Source organism: Aquila chrysaetos, chromosome 13 (genome assembly GCF_900496995.4).
Source record: "Aquila chrysaetos chrysaetos chromosome 13, bAquChr1.4, whole genome shotgun sequence".
NCBI lineage: Eukaryota > Metazoa > Chordata > Aves > Accipitriformes > Accipitridae > Aquila > Aquila chrysaetos.
Window position 1 is genome coordinate 26,994,975 of NC_044016.1, and position 22,238 is coordinate 27,017,212.

The 22,238-nt window shown below is 38.4% G+C and overlaps 1 protein-coding gene across 4 annotated transcripts in view; it reads left to right on the forward strand.

The window, feature by feature from the left end:
* Positions 1-21,192, forward strand: part of AKT3 (AKT serine/threonine kinase 3) — a 161,021-nt gene extending 139,829 nt beyond the window's left edge. For all 4 annotated transcript variants that reach the window (XM_030035682.1, XM_030035684.1, XM_030035680.1 and 1 more), the window contains 4 exons: positions 195-409; positions 3,118-3,205; positions 14,594-14,696; positions 17,498-21,192. In XM_030035682.1, the coding sequence (XP_029891542.1) occupies positions 195-409; positions 3,118-3,205; positions 14,594-14,696; positions 17,498-17,583 (492 nt within the window). In that variant the 3' untranslated portion in view covers positions 17,584-21,192. The remainder of the gene's footprint in view (positions 1-194; positions 410-3,117; positions 3,206-14,593; positions 14,697-17,497) is intronic.
* Positions 21,193-22,238: the final 1,046 nt, after the last annotated feature.

Consider the following 22,238-nt stretch of genomic DNA (forward strand, 5'->3'; position numbering starts at 1 on the left):
CTGGAATTTCAGTGAGTTCAGGTGTGTGAGTCAGTGCTCCAATTGCATGTATTGAGCTGGGTTCTGGGAGTCCTTGTAGCACACCGTGAAAATCAAGTCTTGGAAACACATTTCTATAGAGATGCATCAAATAGACTGAAATGATTGTTCTGAAATAGTCCATGTCTTACAGCTGGTTTTGGTTTCTGTCTTAGGTGTTGGAAGATAACGACTATGGTCGTGCAGTGGACTGGTGGGGATTAGGAGTTGTCATGTATGAAATGATGTGTGGAAGATTACCGTTCTACAACCAAGATCATGAGAAACTATTTGAACTGATACTAATGGAGGACATAAAATTCCCTCGAACTCTCTCTGCAGATGCAAAATCATTACTATCAGGCCTACTGATAAAGGATCCAAATAAGCGGTAAGCGAAATTACTTGGGTATACAGGCATAATAAATAATTATACTGGGTAATGAAAAATAGGCCAGTGGTGCCTGGTCTTCCTGGCTGAAGGACCTGTCAGTCACCGGGAAGGGCCATATGCAGCCAGGCAGTCTCAGATTTCCACTTTTTCAATACAGCAACGATATACAAAGTGAGTTTAACAAGCAAAAAGGGAAGAAGCACGTGGAAGAGAATACTTTTTTAATCATTCACAGCAAACACGGGGTTCTTTTCAGGTTTAGATTGTGTACTGGTACAAAGGGAAAGCTCTCAGTTGTTTTTCAGAGTATGTCTCAAACCTGAGTTGCCTGTAGTGTCTCATGGCGACTACAGCACTTTTTATTGGAAGTGATCATGCCAGAAGACATATATAGACAGCCACAGCTAAATTTTGTTACAGCACGTAAATAAATTGCATATTAGACCGTGTAAACAAGTAACTTGTTAAAGAATACATGTTCTGAGTGAAATTTAAATACAGTGGTTTGAAAGCAAGTATCACCCAGCTGCTGCCTGTGCCCTTTTGTGGTGGGCTTTCCCCTCTGGGAGTGTTGCCTAGGAGAGCCATTTTGCAGTGGCTCCTGCACTGGGCCAGCAGTGTCCAGTCCCCTGTGGTTCTAAAACGAATCTCTGTAAATCAGTGAGATTTGTCTGTAGGTCCCCTCTTTTCCCCAATCTCTCTGTTGTTCTTGTGAGTCTTTTGGCGTGTTTTAAGGCTGCAGGCATTCTTCTGTCTGTCTCTCTTCTCTAGTCCTCTGTTCTCAAGAAGTTTTCAGTAGTGGGCATTGCTCGCTGGCACCCAGGGCAGGACTGGTTGCTGTGTCTCTCTGGGGGGATTTGCCTGCACACAGCTGAGTGCAACAGCCAGGACAACATAAGTGGTCAGCCTTTCTGCTGCTGCCCAGCAATGCCTGTTTAACTGAATTTACTGTATGTAGTAAAAGCAAACTGTGACCGACCAGCCAAATACATGGAGAGTAAAGAAAAAATTTGTTCCTGTAGCAACTCCTAATGCATTTTAACGTCCAAACGATCTGACCCATCAAATATGTTAACCTTTAGAATTGAAAAGATACTTCCTCATAATTAATTTTTGCAGACAGTAGTGTTTATTACAGATTTACATTTACAAGCTTATTCATATTCAAGTTCTGGTGCTAGCTAATGCTAAATAGGGTGGGAGCACAGAGGTTAACTGCAACTCAGCTTTTCTCTGAGCAGCTGGATGGGAAGATACTGAGAGAAGTCTGGAGACTGCAGGCTAACTGGGATGCTTTGCAGAGACACGATTTTACAGTGAGTAGTTGAGAAACAAAGAGGAATACAGCTTGGAAGTGAGAATACTTTTACACCCAGTTACTGCAAGACTGAGGTAGTAGTCCAGAATATTTTTGTAATTTGGCAGCAGGGTAATACCAATACAGTTTTTTTTTTTTCTTGGTTGTGGGAATTACTGCTCTTTGCAATAAATGCTTTAGAGAGGAATTTATTTTACTTAAAAGGTTGCTTTTAAAATTTGTCTTTATATATTTAGCAGTTCCTTTTAATGAAACACAAACTGCTTGTGTCATTCTTCTTGTCAGTATTTAACACGTATGGGCTGCTTGTTCGCTTAAGATTAGCTTTTTTTCTGTTGCAGCTTTTTTCTGTTAGACCAGTAGGATAGCCAGTCTCAGGAAGAGGTTAGATGAGGGCTGAGCAGTCCTGAAATTCCACATGCTGTTGAAAGGGGCAGAGATTCCCTTCACTGGATGTGTGGTTCTTTCTCCACCAACAGCAGCAGCTCAAGGGAGCTCACTAAACTTGTTGAGTCAAATTTGACTTGCTAATGCAACAAGAAATGGCCAGTTCTTTCTCATTTTCTCATTGCGGGGTTAGTTTTCTTCCAGGTTAGTGAGCTGACTCAGCTCACAGTCATCAGTGGGAATGATGTGGTAGATGCAAGTGAGAGGGGAGAGGTACGGGCAGGGGTGGGACCCTCCTCTTTTGGCAGCAGTGACCACTTCTGTGAGCTCAAATCACCTTGGGCTTGTTTGCCCAAAGTAGGTGGAATTCACTTCCTAAGATGATTTACCAGACAGAGTGTGGCTTTGGCAAGCTATGGGCTACAGTGAATAGTGTGGTTATTTACAATGGCCTTTAAATAACCTTCTCAGCAGGCCTACAATTTATTAATTTATACTAATTGACTCAGATTGAGACTATTTTATGGTAATTGGTTAATTGTTACAGCACCCAGATGCAACAGCAGTGAACACTGTATAAAAATGATGTATGAGTCATTACTGATTCAGTGCCTGACACCTCCTTGGCAAAATTTTATGTCAGCATTGTTGGGTTGGTTTTGGTTTTTAATAGTGCCAACGTTAGTTGATCTTTTCAGGAAAACTAAACTTAAGTATGTTTTTAAAATGAATGAATTATTAATAAAGCTCATCATGGACAGTAATGAATGCTGTAGCTGGAATAGTCAAATAGAATAGACCATGGTATGGGTACTTCTATCACATTTTCTCTTGACGTCACCTGAATTCATATTAAACAGGTGAGAATTACATATTAAATGGGTGAGAATTGTTCCCAGATAGTCAAAAACAAATGGTCAATTTTCCAACTATTACAATAACTTAATCTCCCTTTAAGAGTAACGCTTGTTTAATATGATTTTTTTTTCCAACTTTCTAGACTTGGTGGAGGCCCAGATGATGCAAAAGAAATCATGCGTCATAGTTTCTTTGCTGGAGTAAACTGGCAAGATGTATATGATAAAAAGGTATGTCTTTATGTGACATGGAATAATCTGGCTTCTGCAAGGCGGTTTCACCTGATAGTCATAGGACTGCTGCTCTCCGAAGTTAGTCATGTTATTCTTTGCAACTTTTTGTGTTAATATAAATGAATTGTTATTCTGAACTAGGTGTACTTACTTAATCTTGTTGTCAGTGGACCAAAAATAAATTTTGCAAACGAACCTAAACTCAGCAAAGATTTTTCTTTTCTTATGTAAATGTCCAAATCTTTTCCTTTACTTTTTTGTTCCTGGGCCTTCAAGAGAAAAGTAGGTGTATGACTGAAGATAATGTGAGAAAATGTAATGGAAGTTTATCCTGAATTGTCTTTTTATTTCTGCCTTTTATTGAAACTTGTTTAATGGAAATAGGAGAATGAAGTGATTGGAAGGGACTCATAGCAAAAATCTTCTTTCTGATTGTTTGTGTTTAAGCAGAAATCTTTTTCAAACTTACTTTTAAAGAGATATCTAAGAAAATTAAAATAGCATTAAAACACTGAGCCAAAACAGCTTGTGGAGAAAGTGAGTACTGGGAATTCAATTGGAACAGTTTTCCCTAAACCCAGTCCTGTTCCTGTAATGATCAACACTTTGGGGATGATTTTAGAAAATGAATTTATCTTACTCGGTAGTGAAACTCAATTTGACTTAAATTGTTTTATATACAGAAGCTGCTTTTATCTCAGTACTTGTGTAAGAATTTACTTGTTGCTATAAACCCCCTCTATTTTGATAAAGTCTTTTTTTCCCCAACTGTTTTACATTGTTAATCTGCCAGTTGAGCTGTGTAATTTTAAAAGATAGATTTATCTCCTTTTTTTGCTTTGTTCAAATAAAAGGAAAATGGAAGACATACGAATGAGCAGAATATGTTTATGCTACAATGTCAATGATACAACCTGTTTTTTCAGTTGTTGTTGAACTGGAATTTTAAAAATGTGTGGTTGTTGGTGTGGTACTTCTCTGACAAATACCGGAATTGAAATAAGCCTGTATATGATGATACAAAATATGGTACTCTGAAGTTACTTGATACAAGTGTGATTTTTCTCTGGCAGTATCATGACGTTTCAAGAAACTCTAAAATAAATAATCAGAGTAAGTATATTAATCAGGTTACTTTATGAGCTCAACCACTGGTTGGTTATGTAAGGACTTTGTAGAGAAGCACTTTGAGGATAAAATCTAAAAATACAAGTTGAAGACCTTTCTGGAGTTTAAAGAAAACCACTAAAATCAATTGGATTGCAGTGTGCTAGGAATGGGTGAGAAAGAAAAAGCTGTTACATTACTCTTGCTCATAATTATTTTGCATTAGAAATAGAACTCTCAATTCTACATTGTTCAACATCATATTTAGTTAAGAAAATATAGATACTCTTAATTTTTAAGCATGTGCTTTGAGACTTTCCAAATCAACATGGCAAATGTCTTTCAGTGAAGATCTTATTGTGAGCTATTAAAATAAAAGGAGGTATTTTGCAGGTATAAATATATATATGTATAAAAAGTATATAAATTTATATAAATACATAAATGGAGGTATTTTGCTTTTATGCTCATGGAGGTGGGTATGGCTTATTGGAGTATTATAACTGGAGAAATTGTGGTCATTCATTGTGTACTCTGTCCACCGTTGCTTTGAGAAACTAAATTTGCCAGTAAAAAGTCAATTGAATTTCCTCAGTTGAACAGTTAACTTCAAGGATAATAGGAATTGCTTTTGTGCAGTATTGGCACACAGTGTGTTCTTTATCGAAAAATAACTCATGAAAATGACTTCTGACAGTATGCTTTTCTGTTTAATTAAAAAATAGTTTTGTTCCTATTACAAAGCCATTTGTCTGGTTGGTTAAAATATCCAGTTGTTCCTTCTGCACACACAGTCTTACCAGTTCTGAAGTATGCAGAGTATAAGACTGTGCTCTGAAATATAAACTTCAAACATAATAATAAGGTAAATGAACTTTCACTGAATAAGTTTATTAGAATGCTTATATGAATATTTTTGAGGTTTTGGTATTCTAAAATAACTCAGGAGGAATGTGCATCAAACAAATTTGATTTTCAGATAGATTTATTCTATGCTTGCTTCTGTTGCTGTTTAGTATTAGTAGTACAGTCTTCAGCAGTAGGGTCACTTGATGAAATTGATAGTTGATATAATTATTTGCATAGTAAAAATTTTTCACAGTATTCTTGCCTGAGGTTTATGCACCATGAAACTGTAATTTTCTGGCTGCATTTCAGGAGTGTGTTTCTGTTAGCAATGAAAGAACTGAAGTTCACATTCAGAGTAATGGAACCCAAAAAGTCATGTGTATTCCAAGTAGTTGCTGGGGGATAGTTTTGTACATGTGCACACTATGCTCCTGTGCCACTAATTTTACCATTTTTACTAGAGATTAAGTACATCTCTGTACTTACGAGGTTATCACTTTACTGGTGTGATTAGAGACAGAATTATATATCTGTAGACTTAGAGTAATTCATGCAACAAACAGTAGCTCTGTCAGGTCAAATGGATCCAAATGGTCAAATGGAATTATTAGCTCTCTGATACTGCTAACTAGTTAAACTAATTTGGTACCACACAGTGATAATAAAATGTTGTATGGCACACTGGAGCAGAGAAGGTCGTTGCCTTTAAATGAAAAATGTATAGTAGTTAGCATTTGTGATCAGATGTATTTATTTTTGGCAGAAAAACCATGAGGGCATATGAAAGAGAGCAGCTCATGCCAGGTTCTTCCTGTGATCATCTCAGCCCTGATGAGTTTTTATCCCTGTGCCTGAGTATGAGAAATTGAATAGTTTGGCAAACTCTGAAGACTTCAAAGCCCATATACTTCTAAATAAAATATTTGTTTTATTTTTAGCTCGAATCAGGAAGCTTTTTTTAATTTCTCTGTTACTCTTTTAAGAATTGGTTTAGCATATTTTTATTTGGGTTGCAGAAATATTCTTAAGTTGTTGGATGGTCTGTCTAGGGTCTTTCACCAAACAAAAACCACATGGGCATTAATTTAAAGGTAGGAATTTGGGTATGTCTTCAGGCTTGCAGCTTGAAGCACTCAGGTAGCCTCATGGCAAAGGAGATCCAGACCTTTTAGCAAAGCCAGGGTTTCCTTCTGCGTGTAGTAGGGATGAAGGAAGAAAGAAACCCTATGGGAATTGGGGCTGAGGTACATATATCTCCTTCTGGTTTCTGATAATACCCCCAATTGTTCCCTAAGCAAATTGGGGAGTGCTCACAAATATATTTGTTAGTACTGGGAAGGGAGTGGGGGCAAGTGGCCATAATGGTTAAAGCTGGGGTATCTGACTTTGCTGCAGGCGCAGCACTTGCGAAGGCACCCATCTCAGTGTGGAGGCAGTGGCTTTCAGCATGAAGTCTGTCAGCTGCAAGAAGCTGTTCCTTCCCCTTCAGCTGTGCCTACCTTTGCTTTACTTAAGACACAACAACAGCAGATGATGAAATCCCGTGATTGAAGCCCTGGGTTCAGGCCTGGCAAAATCTGCAATATAACTATAATCTTAAATGCATGTTTAAAGTACTTTCGTCTATCAGGTTTTAAGGGAAAAGGCAGGAGGGAAATAGGAAAATATCAACATCTGGTTTTAGGCCACTGCTGTTTGAGTCGTACTGTTTTTGTACAGTTATCTGCAGTGCAACAAAGCCTGTAGAAATGACTCTCGTTACTCTTGTGTTGTTGCCATGCAAAGTAGTAAAAAGATCAGAAAACTGCTAACCAGTCTGATCTTTTCATTGTGTTTCCAGTGATACTTTAAAACTATATGGGCAGACCTAGTGGTTGATCACCACCCCTTCTGCCAGCTGCTTGAATTTACAGGGAACAAAATATACATAAGGGTGTCTGATTCTTAAATTGTTGCTGTAGTCCTGGAGGTTGTGGTTTCTCTCTGTCCGTTGTGTGAGCATTGTATCACTTGGAAAACAGAGTTTGTCCATGGGCAGAATCCCCCGCTGAAGCCTCCCTTGCTGTGGATTTGTGTTGTGTGTCCTTCCACCGCTGAAATCCCAGCTCTTCCTCCTCCCCCTGCCTCACACCACCACATGCAGTGTCCTAGCAGGGTATTTCCAGCTCCCGGCCGCGCTGCAGCTGCTGGCTGGGCAGCAGGCTGCCTGCTTCTGGGCCGGGGATGGGGGTGAACCAGTCCCGACACGAACGCTTACTGACTGGTGTAAAGCTCAACTCAAATTACCGTCTTTCCCTCCGTGGAAACTCTAGTCTGGGGGGGGTGGACAGGGATGTCTCTCTTCTATTGGGTAAACTAGAGTAAGTAATTCTGTGGGAAGTGTCTTATGTTCCTAGTCTTTTCTCCATCATGGTGCGTTTGCCCAGGCATTCGAAATTTGTTAGGGAAAGACATACAGACTGACAGATTGCATAATCTCATCAGCTCCTGTTTCCTTTGGTAACTGAGCTAGTATCAGAAAAGGACAGAAAATTATTGTTAGGAAAGGAAAATCAGTATTTTAAAGGAATTACATATTTTTAATTAAAATACTGTTGTTGACAATCTAATGTTGAAAGACTGAAGTAAGGTTTTGTGTTGTTAGTATCTCTGCATGATTTTTAGGGTCACCAAGCATTTGCTTTGACAGGAGCTTAAAAGGTGTATAAATGAGGGAACACGTATTAACAGATGCACGTCAGAAAAATACAAAATTTGGAGGCAAGCTTTGCTAGTGTCCTTTTAAGATGCTTTATTGTGGTATATTATAAGTTAATGAATTTCAGTTTATGTGAAAATAGACTGTTTACTTGGAATGCCATTTAGTGAGTTAGCTAGTTTATTAATACAAATACTTTTTCTTTTTTTGAGTTGAGAAGTCTGTTTGTGAATTGTGACATGTTTTCAGCACTTCCAGCTGAGCATGCTTGTGATGAAATACAAAGGTGTATTTCAACGATGTGACCCCATTCTCTTCTCACAGTATAATTTATTTTTTCCACCATTCTGATTTGGCTAGTCTGTCTCTTCTGTTTGATTCTTGAAAATAACAACTTTGGAGTTCTGGTTCTCCAGGAAAGTTTAAGGTAGATGAAAGTTTGATTTCTGTACATCAAATCATGAACACTTAATTACCAATACTTAATTAACTTTCATGGTTAGAAAGAACTGTAACATTTTACACAGTTTTCGACATAAGTCAAACTTGAGTAATAAACTAGATGGAAATTGTAGAAATACAGCATGTGATGACAATACAAAGCATTACTGAAATACCTGTTTTGTAGTTATTTTTAAAATAAATCTTCAAAATACATAAGCTGTGAGAAAAGCAGAATTAATGTCATACATTGTAATTTTTTAATAAAGAAGAGTCGTATATGTTGGGAAGCAGCAGTGATTTTTTTTTTTTTTTTAATTGGACGACTTGGAATGTCACACTGAAGTTGAACCATAGGTAAGATTCAAATAGTTATTCCTTTTGAATAAAACCTGAAATTGAACAACAGTGCTCACTCTTTAGTATTTATATGATATGTAAGGAATTACTGTGCTTGGGAGTTTTGAGATTATAATCTAGTTATCTTGTTTATTTAAATGAATAATTCAGTGGGGGTGGGGTATAGGTGCTCCTCTTACTCCTTGCTCACTTTATGTCAGAGTACTTTTCATCTGCAGTCTGTTGGTAGATGAGATTCTTACGGTAGTGTTGAGTTCATTGGAAGGAAGGTTTCCTTTAAAATAAAAGAAGGAAGATCAGATGACGTTCTTAAGCATCATATTTTTTATTTGGCAGATCGAGTGCATCACAGTTACTTTGAAGTAGCTTCATCCACTTCCTATACAACACCAAGACAAATGATTGCTGTCAAGATTATCTTTGAGCAAATAACGTTACATTTTTTCTCTCATACTGAAGTATTGGTGTAGTTGTTCAGTAAGTGTGAGAAAGCTCAAGATGTAGGATGGAGCCTGTCTGTTCATCTCTGTGTGACTGTACCAGTCAGGTACCGTACCTGCCCCTTTCCTTCCCCCAGGAGATGGGTGGCACGTTTCCCAGGTCTTGAACTGTGGAAGAACAGTGGTGTTTCTCACACACTGCTCTTGATGGATGCCAAATGGAAATGCCATTCACTGGAGATAATAAGGACAGTAAGAATTTGATATTGCTTCTGCTGTCATTTCTAACATCAAGCCTTGGAAATGGCCGGCGCAGATTCAGCTTGACAGATGGGTCTGAAATTGGATTTTTGTCTTGAACATCAACTCTTATAGTCACTTCACTCACACTGAGTTTAGACTTTTATTTCTTTATTTGTACACACACATACGTAGCTATGTATACGTGTGTGTGTAATGCATAAACGCAGAAAATCTGTATTTCTGGTCCTCTAAATTGTCAGGTGCTGGAGGTGCAGTCTCCTGTTTGGTTCGAGTGTGTTCTGCCTGAATTTGCACAGAACAGTAGAGGAGAAAAATTGTCCTGTACTAAAGCTGGGCAGCTGAGACCGAGCAGTGTGATTCTCTCACAGACTGACAAGGCCTGTGCTTAACAAAAGCTCATCTTACTCCTTTTGGACACAGGTTACTGGGTGTGCCTTGCAGTGCTCACATTACTCTTGGACTTTCTGACTTCTCAGGTCAGAAGTGGGGAAAAGCTCTGGCAATAGCGGCTGGATGCTGTTTTCTTGTGGCACCAAACATGAAATGCCGTTGGCTGTAGAGTGGCATCTTCATGTTGTGATCGTCAGAGCTGTAGTTAATGTTGGGTGTTTTCCTCTTTGTCATTAAACATCAGCTTCAGTCCCCCTTGGGATGTATGGCAAAGCTTCTGAGTTCTTATTCGGGCTCTGTGTCAATCTAAGTGGTTATTTCTGCAGCAGTTGCACCTTTTTTGTCTTTCTAACAGTTTCATTACAGCTGAAATTTGTGGAGATTCTACTTTCTGTTTTTAAATAAAATCTGACAATTAATGAACAAAGGTGGGACCCCTCCAGAAAGATGATTGCCAAGTTTCTGTAGCATGGCCTGGCATGTTGGTGACATGGCTTACAAAATTTGTCTTGAATGGTTCTGTCCCCAGTCACCTGAATGTGGTGTTGAACTATTGTGTCCCTCTGTGTACACTTGCGTGCATCATACCATATTCTGTACTTCTGCTTTGTCTGAAAGGTTTTTGAGAAAGGATTGCGTACTGCATTTCTCTCATTTTCTTCTGGAGGTGATGCCTGAGCTCTGTGTGCTGATTCCTCATTTCTTCACAAAAATTATTTTAGAGGTTCTCCCATTAGAACTGGGAGTGTGTCTTGCAAGTATCCTGACAATTATATGAAGGTCAGAGAAAGAACTACTTGGGGGAGGTGGAGGTGTGCCTTTGGTGGCAGATCAGGAGTCTGGAGTGGGATGTCCACAAGACTTTAGCCACAGCTGGTTTGGTGTAGGTGGGGTAGAGCAGGTCGAAAGGAGCGATCCCCAGTTCTGGCTGTCCTCACAGCCGTGCTGGTGGAAACGATGCTGTGAGGGAAGGAGGCAAAGTGTGTGGAAAGAATTAAGAAACCTTTCTGCTGCTCTCTGTTGAGTCGTATCCGTGCATCTTAATCTCAGCTACCATTTGCTCTTTTCCATAGGTGGTAGGGGATGGTTGGTGCATGTGGGGGTATAGCTTGTATAAATACCGGCATAAGCTGTTGTGGAGAGCCACATGGCTGCACGGTTTGTTTTTGCAGTCACTGAAGTTTCTGACTATGTTTAATGTCCAGGATATGAAGGGTACTGCTGTAGGACGGATGAATCCTAAAACACCAGTGACACAAATTTGCATCGGGTTCCGGCCTTCTGGTTACAGCCTGGAGTTCCGTGTGTTTTACTTGTTTCAATTCCCCAGGCAGCTAAAGTTCTGCCATAACTGGAAGTTTCATTGGCTGACTTACTGGATGTTATTTATAAACAGTTTTCTGTTAAGCCTAGCTACTGAGCATTGAATTGGAGCACCAACTTCCTCCCATCACCCATGATTGATGAATTTTGCTTTAATGGTGCTTTTCATACCTGATTGAAACTATTATTGTAATTATTTGTTCCTTAAGAGTCATTTAGTACTGTGCTTCTCTTCCTAAAATGCAGTTTGTGAAGTATTTTCATAATCATCCTATTTCAGATAGATGGATAGAACAAGGGGATGATCTAAAGTCGCAGTGAGGCCTGTTCATTTCAGTGTACTCAAAAAAAAAAAAAAAAAAAGAAAAAAACCCCTGACTAAACCAGTAGTTAGCCAGTAAGTTTTTGAGGAAGAAACTTGTCAGCTAATGCATTATCTTTTTCCTCTCCAGTTGCAGATCCATACTTTACTATATATATTATGAACTTACCCTGCCCTTACTTTTGTTTTTCATTAACTACTTTGACCTAAACAGCAGCTTTTAAAGACTGCAGAGTGAGTGTTTTCTCCTTCTCTTCAGATAGCGGCTGTAGCATGAAAGGTCCCTGGTTTACCTCATAGCAAGAGTGGTTTGCTCTACTGGAGAGGTGTATTGCACCATTGGAAAGACATTGTTTCTTGTCCTTGACTTGGTAAACAAGAACATATTTCTTAAGCTTGTATTTTCGTATGAAAAGTTTTAATTCTTGTGAAATGGTGTCCTGGTTTTGGCTGGGATAGAGTTAATTTTCTTTCTAGTAGCTGGTATAGTGCTATGTTTTGGGTTCAGTATGAGAAGAATGTTCATAACACACTGATGTTTTTAGTTGTTGCTAAGTAGTGTTTAGACTCAGTCAAGGATTTTTCAGCTTCTCATGCCCAGCCAGCAAGAAAGCTGGAGGGGCACAAGAAGTTGGAGGGGACACAGCCAGGGCAGCTGACCCAAACTGGCCAATGGGGTATTCCATACCATGGGACATCATGCCCAGTATATAAACTGTGAGGAGTGGGCCTGGAGAGTGGATCGCTGCTCGGGAACTAACTGGGCATTGGTCAGCAAGTGGTGAGCAATTGCATTGTGCATCACTTGTTTTGTATATTCCACTTCTTTTATTAGTATTGTCATTTTATTATTGTTATTATTATCATTATTATTATTATTTTCTTCCTTTCTGTTCTATTAAACTATTCTTATCTCAACCCAGGAGTTTTACCTTTTTCCTTCTGATTCTCTCCCCCGTGCCACTGGGTGTGGGGGAAGTGAGTGAGCGGCTGCGTGTTGCTTAGTTGCTGGCTGGGGTCAAAGCACGACAAATGACATTTTCTGTTTCTGATCTGGAAAAATGATCCCAGTTGGGGAAGTAGTAAAATTGTTACAAACCTGTTATCTAATGGATTTTTTGCATACTGAATTTATCTAGTGTTTACTTCAAAGCGTCTTTTAAAAGGATGAGCAGTGGTGATCACTTGGCCTTGAGTAGAGTATGTTACTTGTCTTCATGTAATCTTTTTTTTTTTTTTTTTGACTTTTTGAGTGTTATTCTCTGAGACAGAAAAATGGCAGTGTGGGATGTTCCACTGGAGTAACTCTGTGCTTAGGAATTATGTGGCTGCTTTCCTAGGGGGACATAGAACTTTGGAATTCTGTTTTAATAGTGCAGAATTGATTGGGATGGCCAGGATGCATATAAAAATAATTTTCATAAAGTGCAGGAATTTGTACAATAAAACAGAATACTTTGTTTTTAAACATGGGATGTAACTGGATTTATACCTGAAAGATTCTTCTGATGTTGGGTTTATATATGTTAGCTCCTTAAGCATTTATCCTACAATGCCCCAAACCTTTACTTCAAATACTCCTCTGCTGTTTTATGTTTTCCATTCAGGAAAATGTAAGGGAAGACTGAATTTAGTTTTGTAAAAGTTGTTGTCTCGCTGTTTAAGTGCCCTATTTATGCACTTTACCACATTTTAATCTTTTATGCCTCATCCAAAACTGTAAAGTATAAGGAATTAATAATTTTCTGGATAGAGATCTACTGTGAAGAGCATCTTGTTGAAAGCCTTCTTTCTTTGGCTGGTTGTGCAGCACTACATACTTACACAGTCTAGTCCTCATAGGGCAGGCTAGCTTTTTTGGTTTTTGGATGGCTCTGTTTGTGTATTGGTTAGTCTCCTTTGGTTAGCACTGAGATCCAGAGCTGCTTCTAACATTTCACCAGTTCATGCAGATCTCTCCAAGCTGTATATAAAAAAAAAGTCTTATGCATTGAACATAGTAAAACAAGGAAGATTCTTACTATTGTAAAAAATTATCATAAAAAAGAAGAGTTTCTGCAGTGTACATCGTGTATCGTAAATTGTGTCTAGTGCATTGAACTTGGTGAGGGGAGGGGGTTTAACAGCGGTTCTGCTTCCTTTGCTGTGGGTAAATGAACAAATTAATGGTTTGGTGTTGGTGTTCTGGAGTTGAGGAGAGAGAGAACATGTTACTAGTGAAAACCACATACAAGCTCTGATAGTATCAGTAAGCCATAATGTAACCTGTTATATAGAATGGGAAATTGATACACTATCTTCAGGGTGTGTATTTTAAATTGCATATGAAGAGATAACACCAAAGGGCTCCAAGGTATAAACCAAAATGTTGTCACGCCCAACCCACCCCCTTTTTGCAATATCATACACACTAAACTGCTGTATCGTTTTGGACTGGCATCATGCAGTGTGATATTCCATACTGAATATGCCTTCCAGTTAAAATCTTTGGCCTATAGGCAGTTGTTCTGGAGGAGAAGGTAGATAGCAAGGGTGGTTCAAAAGAGGACCAAGGAAGTCCTGCCTGTGAGCTGTGAGCAAATACTGGTGATCTGCTGTTGGGAAATACTGCACTGTACTATGAAAGCAGTAGGCAGGATTAGACCCAGCAACTCACTTAAGCATGGAGTGGCCTGTTTTCAAATATAAAATTTATTTTTACATTCACATAATTTCTTTTAAAGGTAAGTTCAGATGTAGGCCTTAACCCTGCAAAAAAAAAAAAAAAAAAAAAAAGCATCGTGCTTAACTATGCCCTGTGTGTAGTCCTTTTTGCCTTAGCTGTTTATACCACCCAGTTGCGGTGAAGTATCTAGAGGTGCCTTTGCCTGACATCTATGCAGGTAATTAGAATGGCCTGAAGAGTTTCTAGGTAATTATCTTTATGCAGCTCAATTTATCTGCAAGTCATGTGAGAGTGACACTTGGCATTTAGCCATGTTGTGCTATTAGCTAGATTCTGAACTAGTATTTTTGGGATTGACTCTAATGGCTTCTATCTCTTACCAGAATTTAGAGACTCCACTGCCTCTCCACGGACCTACTGGTTTGATCTGGGGTGTAAGGAAAAAGAATAACTTACTTGTTTTCCTGGTAGTAATTTGGCTGGTTTCAGGTATAGTAATTTCATTTTGTTTCTTGGTCCCTTTCAGCTTGTACCTCCTTTTAAACCTCAAGTGACATCTGAGACAGACACCAGGTATTTTGATGAAGAATTTACAGCTCAGACTATTACAATAACGCCGCCTGAAAAATGTAAGTCAGAAATTATGCATAAGTATAAATTAAAAATAATGTTTATAATAAAGCACTGTGTAAGGTTTTTTCTGTTTGAATGGAAAAGCTATTCTTACTGTTACTAATAAAAATCTTCATATCGAAGTGTGTAAGAGTAACTCTCAATGACAGTGTTCTTTTAAAGAAGGAGTAATTACAAAGCTTAGAATATTAGATCACTCTGGGTTGGGTTTTAGAGGCGTTTTTGGTGGTTTTTTTTTTGTTTTGTTTTTGTTTGGTTCAGTTGTTTTGTTTTGTTTTCTTTTCTTTTTAAGTAAGAGAAGACACCAGTTTCAAATGTTTGCTGGTTGGCAGTCAAAGTCCCAGTTCAGCAAAGTACCTGGAACATGGAGCCTGCTTTAAGCATGTGGACACTGCTAGTGGCTTCAGTGGGTTGTTTAGGTTTAGTGAGTTAGGCATATTTTAAAATATTTTGAAGACCAAAAGGAAAAAAAAGAGCTGCCAGAGACAAGTGGATGTCTCTTGTGTAGATATCAATTACTTGAAAATTAAATTTCCTATCAAGTCCTGTGCTTCAGCAGACCTCTTAAAGAAGTTACTAATACAGAAGTAACTGCTGTACTGGGCCTTGCACAGAGTTTCTTTGTTGGAGTGAATGTAATTTCACCAGTTTGTATTTTTGTCATCTTCTGCTACACACACAAGAATCATGATCTGATCGGCCAAGCTAGGGCTTAACAGAGTTACTTACCAAGCCAGAACAGGTAAAATCTTGCTGCTGAGTTCTTGAATGAATTTTCTTTCTAAGTGAGATTTTTTTGTTTTTTTTTTTTTTAAATTGGAGAATGGGAAAGGAGGGTCACAAAGGTAGACAATAAAGGCTATAGTTAAGGTTGATTACCCTTTCATAGAGCTAGCTCATTTTTTTGTGTTTTAGGATTCCCAGGTTTAGCTGCAGTTTTCTGTTGGTGTATAGATCTGAAGTATTTTCTGGATTTTGCATTTTTAGTGTTTGAACACAGTCATTTAAGTGATTTTAAGTCTTCCTGCTGTGATAAAAATAACCCTTTCTTCTCCCATCTATCTTGATAAGAATTTGTTCGTATTTGTAATTTGAACAAATTTTGCTAAAATTTGGATTAACTTTGTTGATTCAATATCATAAAGTCCTTATCTCTTGAAACTCCACATATGCAATGAGAATGGCGGTTTATCCATTGAAGGTTGAAGCAATACAAAATATGCGTATGCTACCAAGACTTCAGCTTTAAATGTACTGAATTCAGAGCAGGTGATCAGTACCAATGCAGGGAAACGACCTACCTACCTAAAGTATCTATCTGGGCCTGTGGTAATGGTCTGGCCACTGCAGCATGAAACTTAGCACGGGCTGCAACCCCACCCCAATCATAAGAATAATGAAATGGGGGGTGATGATCAGCAGCAGTGCAGAGATCACCTGAGTCAGTGGTAAGTAGCACTGCCAGCAGTACAAAGGTGAATTTTCTCTTGTGCAGGGTAGATCTGGAAAACTGCTGCCATTTTTAGTGAACTGCAGTGGTTCAAGGACCATGTGGGGTTTTCCCTTTTCTGGGTATTGCAACAGGAAATGATTTTTAATTATTTTTCTTTTAAAATCTATAAGTAATTGTATTATCTACAATATGGTATCACCTCTGTCTGATGTGGTTATGCAAAAAGGGGTTAAAATATGTTTTAGGGATGGAGGGTTGGTAACTGTGTATCAGAAAGTTACTGCTGAACTAAAGATCTTTTATAGTTACAGACATAATTTTCATAATATTTAGGCCAGTTATTTAGATATCAAAGTTTTACAAATCACGCTAAGTGAATATTGAAACTATATCTTGTATCTACAGTAATCAAACTGATAGCAAAACAAACAAGCTCTGTACATTAACCTAATTTAAACTGACCACGTAAAAGGGAAATTGTATTTGAAGTTACAGAACTGAGAGGCACTGTTGAAGTCAAGCAGCCTAATCATAGCAATTGCTCAAACCTGCATTAACTCTAGTTTTTATATGTAGAATATATGAAGATACAAGAGATACATACTTCTGAAAGGTTGCATATAAATACATCATTAGAATAACAGTTTCAATACAAGTCTTTAAGGATAAGCACTGTTAAAAAATCAATGTGAGAATGTAGATCCAAATTCTCAGAGTTAGGCAACATCTGGTGCCTGGTTTCCATTGGCACTGCAGGAATTATGTAAATAAAAATATTTATGAATTTGGCTTAGTCCATATTTCCTCTGATCTCAGTAAATACTGTAAAAATAAACTGTTGACTAAAAAATAATATGTAAGAATTGAAACACATAGAACCTGCATGAATTGTTCGTTTTGTAGCTGTTTTTCCGTTTAACTCCCTTCAAAATGGAGGAATATTTAAATATATCTACAGTAGGATTATAATTTTCTGAACCCGGCTTACAAAACAATGACAACTGGCTGCTTCAATCGGCAATCGGCTTCTGTGCTACCAGAAGCGAGATGTGCTGGCACATTTTGATTAGCCTAGAACAGGTAGTGATGACTGAAGTTCTCAGGTGATAGTCATAATCAAACAAACAAACCACCCTGCCCTGAAATAAATGGTGATTTATTGAAAGGATATCCTTTCAGTGAGCATCATTCTACTGTATAAGCATAAGCTTATGTGACTGAAGTCTTACTTTAACTTGAGCCTTTAACTTCAGCATTGAACCCTGAAAGATGTACTGTGTATGAGGTGAATAATAAAATTTTGTTGCAAATATAATGACATTTTGAACCTCTCCCTTAATACAGATGATGAGGATGGTATGGACTGCATGGACAATGAGAGACGGCCGCATTTCCCCCAGTTTTCCTACTCTGCAAGTGGACGAGAATAACTTTTTTGTTCTGCTGCTTCACTGTCATCTTAGGTTTATCACTGAAAATGATTCCTGAACATCACCACCAGTACTAGATACTATTTAAGATAGCAGGGGCACTTTCAGAGACCATTCCAAATTGAACAAGTTTCTTTCCCAAACCTACCTAAAATCCATTTTGGTTTTGCATGAAATACGAGATTTTATCTACTACGCTCTCCTGCTGTTGCTGCTGCCCACAGTCTCAGTATAATAGCAACGTCAAGAAGTTACTAACAGTTTCTTTGAAGGTAGATGACTTGACTTCAGCATTGTACACTTTGTGCACAAGTAGTCATCTATTTTTCCTCACAGTGGAGGCTAAACAAAAAACGTGTTGGTCCAGCTTATCTTCTTCCAGAAGATGAATCAAAATTGTAATTAGTCTAAAAAGACTAGTCTATAACATTTTCTTGCATCTGTTTGTGCTGGTTAGAACAAGAAAACATAGGGGTGGTGATGTACATATGCAAGGTTTTTGTTAGGCATATCATTACTTGAAGCAGGTCTCTGTCATTAACATCTGGCTGGAATTTGTTTGGGAAACGTTTGAGAGAAGGACTTAAACTGTTGATATATATAAATATATATATATATTATTTTTTAATTACTGTTGGATACTACAGAAGAAGCAGAAGGGCTGGGCTCACCCAGCCTGCCACTTAGAACTTCCAGGTTCATGTGCAATCATGGAGAATCGAACATTATACATGCAAGAAATGAAGGCATAAAAGCAGCAGTTGAAGTTGTTTAAGGGGTCTTATAATTTGCACCAGATAACATCTTTCTCATGCTTTTCTTTTTCTTTCATGATATACATCACCTCTGATGGCTGAAGAATGTAGACAGGCATAATGGTATTGCTTTTCACCAAAATGTGTGCACCAAGGTAAACAGGTGTTTGCCTTACTTGTTTTTATTTTGAGTTTGTGAATTAGCTTTTTCTCCAGGTGTTTAACTCTGAATATTCTTTTTCTTTTTTTTTTTTTTTTTTTTTTTTTTTTGTTATACTGCGGTAGTATTTATTTTTAGAGATAAGGATTGTATGTGTCATGTTTGCAAATGCTGCTACATCTTAGATAGAACAGGCTTATAGCAGTTAATTTTGTAATATATGGAAGGACTGTACAAGCTGAAGGGAATAATGCACTTTTCTCCCATGTGGAAATTTTAACAAGGCTCTGAAATTGTACATACTGCTTAGAATCAGATTTTTGTGAATGAAATACTGTCTTTTAATTGTTTGGCAGTGGAGGTGAGGAATTCCAACTTCATGTGCCAAAGGGTTAAAAACAGACAGACAAAACCCCTACATCTCGTGCTCCATTGAGGATAAATGTAATGTAAGAGCCTGACAGCACAATAGAAAATTTCTGTTCTATATGAAGGAATTGCATTTGAACAATGAGACCATATTGATTACAAGAAAAGCACTTTATTTTAATAATGAAAATAGTAAATTTCTGGGATCAGCCATTCTCAAGGAAGGTTTGCCCTCAACCAAAAGAGTCCCGAAACCCAGCATGTTGCCGTGGTACCCGATTGACTGAATTTAAAACATCACGAGAAACGCTCCACTGATAGGAGGATGTCTTTCCATTTCCAAAGGTCTGTATCTAACAGAACATGTGCATAAACTTTAGCTTTGATCTTCAGCAATGATAATCTTAATAATAAACCCTTTGGTGCTAGGAGTCGGGACACGACACTGTGCAGTGATAGCATGCACGTGCCCTTGCTAACGACATCTGAAAACCCTGACTCCACAGGATTATCATTTGAAGTATCTCTGTGTTCGGATCTTGTTAGCTCCCACGAAGACTGTGATATCGCAGAGTATTACTGGTTGCGTTGTGTGAATGAGTAGATGAGTCTGAAAGGAGAGATGTTCCTAAGCAGATGCCTTAGCCTCTTGATGTGGAAAGTTGAGTGCCCTAGCATGAAGCCCACTGCTGGCAGTGCATGTGCTGGGACGGTCAAGGGGTAGATGGGCATTTTTAGCAAGGCAGCTAAAGACGCAGACTAATTTAGACAATTTTTCATGTTTTGTGTTTTATCTTCAGTAGTGGATGGATAATCAGTCAGAAATGTATCATGATGTATATTCTAACTACATAGGATCTCATTCTGTCACCTTCTAACACTAAACACGTGTAGAGATTATCCCTCTGCAGAGAGAGGAGCACAGCAAATGCGTTGCAGGTCTGTTCTGCACCGGTAGCGTGGAGGTGTCTACACTGACACAGTGAGTGAGTGACTGAAATAACCAACGGGCATTAATTAGTTCTCTGCAAAGGCCTCGTACTTACAGACTAAAACTATGGTGATTCAAAATCTGTGTTATATGCCTGTGTTTTTTCCCCCCTGTGTTTTCAGCTTGTAATAGCAATAAGTTTCTTGACACAGGGCACCTCTAGCTAATGACCAACTGGCACCGTGCGTCTGGCCAGCCGTTCCTCGTGTGCAGAAGAAACCCTGTGGTTAGCTCACCATTGCGTAGCTAGTTAGAATGTGGTTTGCAGTAAATATCTGTCAGTGAATTATTTGAAAACCTTTTAAGACTTCACTTTGCATTGTATTGTCTGCCTTCCAAAACATTCATTGATCACGTTTATGCTAGAGAGAGAGTCAGCGGCCACTTTGTGCCGCCCGGGGTTGGGGGATTCTCTCTCCTGCCAGTGTTAGAAACGGATGAAAAACAAATGGGCGAGTGGTGCTGAGAGAAACTTTTGAAGCTCTTCTTTTGCTGTTCGCAGTTGTGGTTGGATTTGGACAGGAGGTGGTGGCTGGTTACCTTGGCGAGCCTTTCGAGCACAGTACATTTCAGACTTTGACTCCAGCTTGTACTGACTTCCATGATGTACAGTATGCCCTCTTGTACTGCAGCCATCTCGGAGGAAATAGGTCATTTCTGTTTGGATTTTGGCAGTTTTGCACACAGCTTCGCTTTCCACACTAATCCATCTCCCAGTACATTCCTGTTGCTTAAAGAACATTTATTCCAGTATTGTTTTATGTTTTTTTCCATCTTTACTTGCGGCTTCTTAAAGCTGACTGTTCTTGCAGGGGCCATGTGCTTCTCCTAGAGTACAAAAGTAAGGTCTTTCCTTACTAACTGCAGGGTCTATATATTACACCTCAATGTACACACTTTGCTGCTACTGTTTGTACTGTCTACAGTAGAATTTCCTTATCTTGCTCCTGGTAGTGCATTACAGGCAAGCATGAAATGTAAAGTATTTATTTAAATAAAAACCTCTAAATTGGTAATTGAATTACCTCCCTGTAGCTTTAGAGTTTGTGACATTTCTTGACCTTGCTAGTTCTTTCATTAGATCCATGCAAGATCTAGTCATATGGTTAAGGATATTAAGCAGACACAACTATGAACCCAAGAAACCGTATTACTGTTGGTCATACTTAAACTGTTTATTTCCTTAAGTATATGACCCACAAGGATGTGAAATAACTACAAGAAACTGTTTTTGTACACTGTACATCCTTAGTATTTTTACACGTATATGATAGGGATGCACATTATTTTCCTTCGTACAGACAGCTTAAATAAAGCACTATGTCAATCTGCTACTTCTGTGTTTTTTAATGCTAATTTGTTCTGGAGGTTTGTAAATATATATATATATATATGTTCAAGCTTGCCACAAAGGACGTATTTTTTTATATCTGCACATTACTATTAAATATCTTAGAGGATAAAATTCCTAAGTTGTTCTGTGTCAGAGAAAGAAAAATGGAAATGAGAAGGCTATATTGCAGATTACAAAAGATTTTGCGAGTTTTGGGTTAAATATTTACTTCATATTTTAAAGTAATTTTATATAGGTTAGATGTTTCAATCCTGAAATGCACAAAGAATTTACTTAATTTCTTCTTACAAGAAAATGTACATCGTTATTTTTTTATCACTGTATATATAATGATCTGTGCATGTTTAGTTACAAGTTTTATTTGCTGTGAAGTCCTAGTGATAACTGTAACTCACTGTGACGTATTTCAAATACTGGGTGATCAGTTTCAGCTTGTAAATTATTAAGTTACAGTATTGTCAAAAAAAAAAAAAGTTTTTATGACTGAGCAAGATGTATCTGTGCTTTGGACCAAGGCTATTTCCATACAGGTGGTTCATGTTAACTCTACGAGGTGTATGTCACTTGCAAAAGTAAATTTGGGTTACGCTTTTCAAGTAATGATTACACAGGGCTGTGTTCCTGTCAGAACACCCACGATTTAAGGGATTTGTCATCTAATGAAAGTCAGAGCCTCACATCCCATAGCTAGGTAATGTGTTAGGGTAAGGAGAGGAAGGAATGGGAAGGTGGGATTTGCAGGGCACCTCGCAGTGGGACTCTTTGAAGCCCGCAAGCTGGTCCAGGGCTGTTGGAACCAGCCACTCAGGAGGGCTGAGTGTCCCTAAAGCAGTCGTCATCTGAGTTTTAGCTCAGTTCTCAGACACGGATGCTTCCCTGGAGTAGAGGTGCATCATCCAGGTCTCAGGTTTTTTGGGTTTTTTTTTTTTCCTTCTCTTTTTTCTCCCCCGCCTTGCAATAGGAAAGAGTGTGAGACAGCCAGCCAGCCGTTAGTTAGTTCAGAGATACTAGGAGATGAGTGACCAG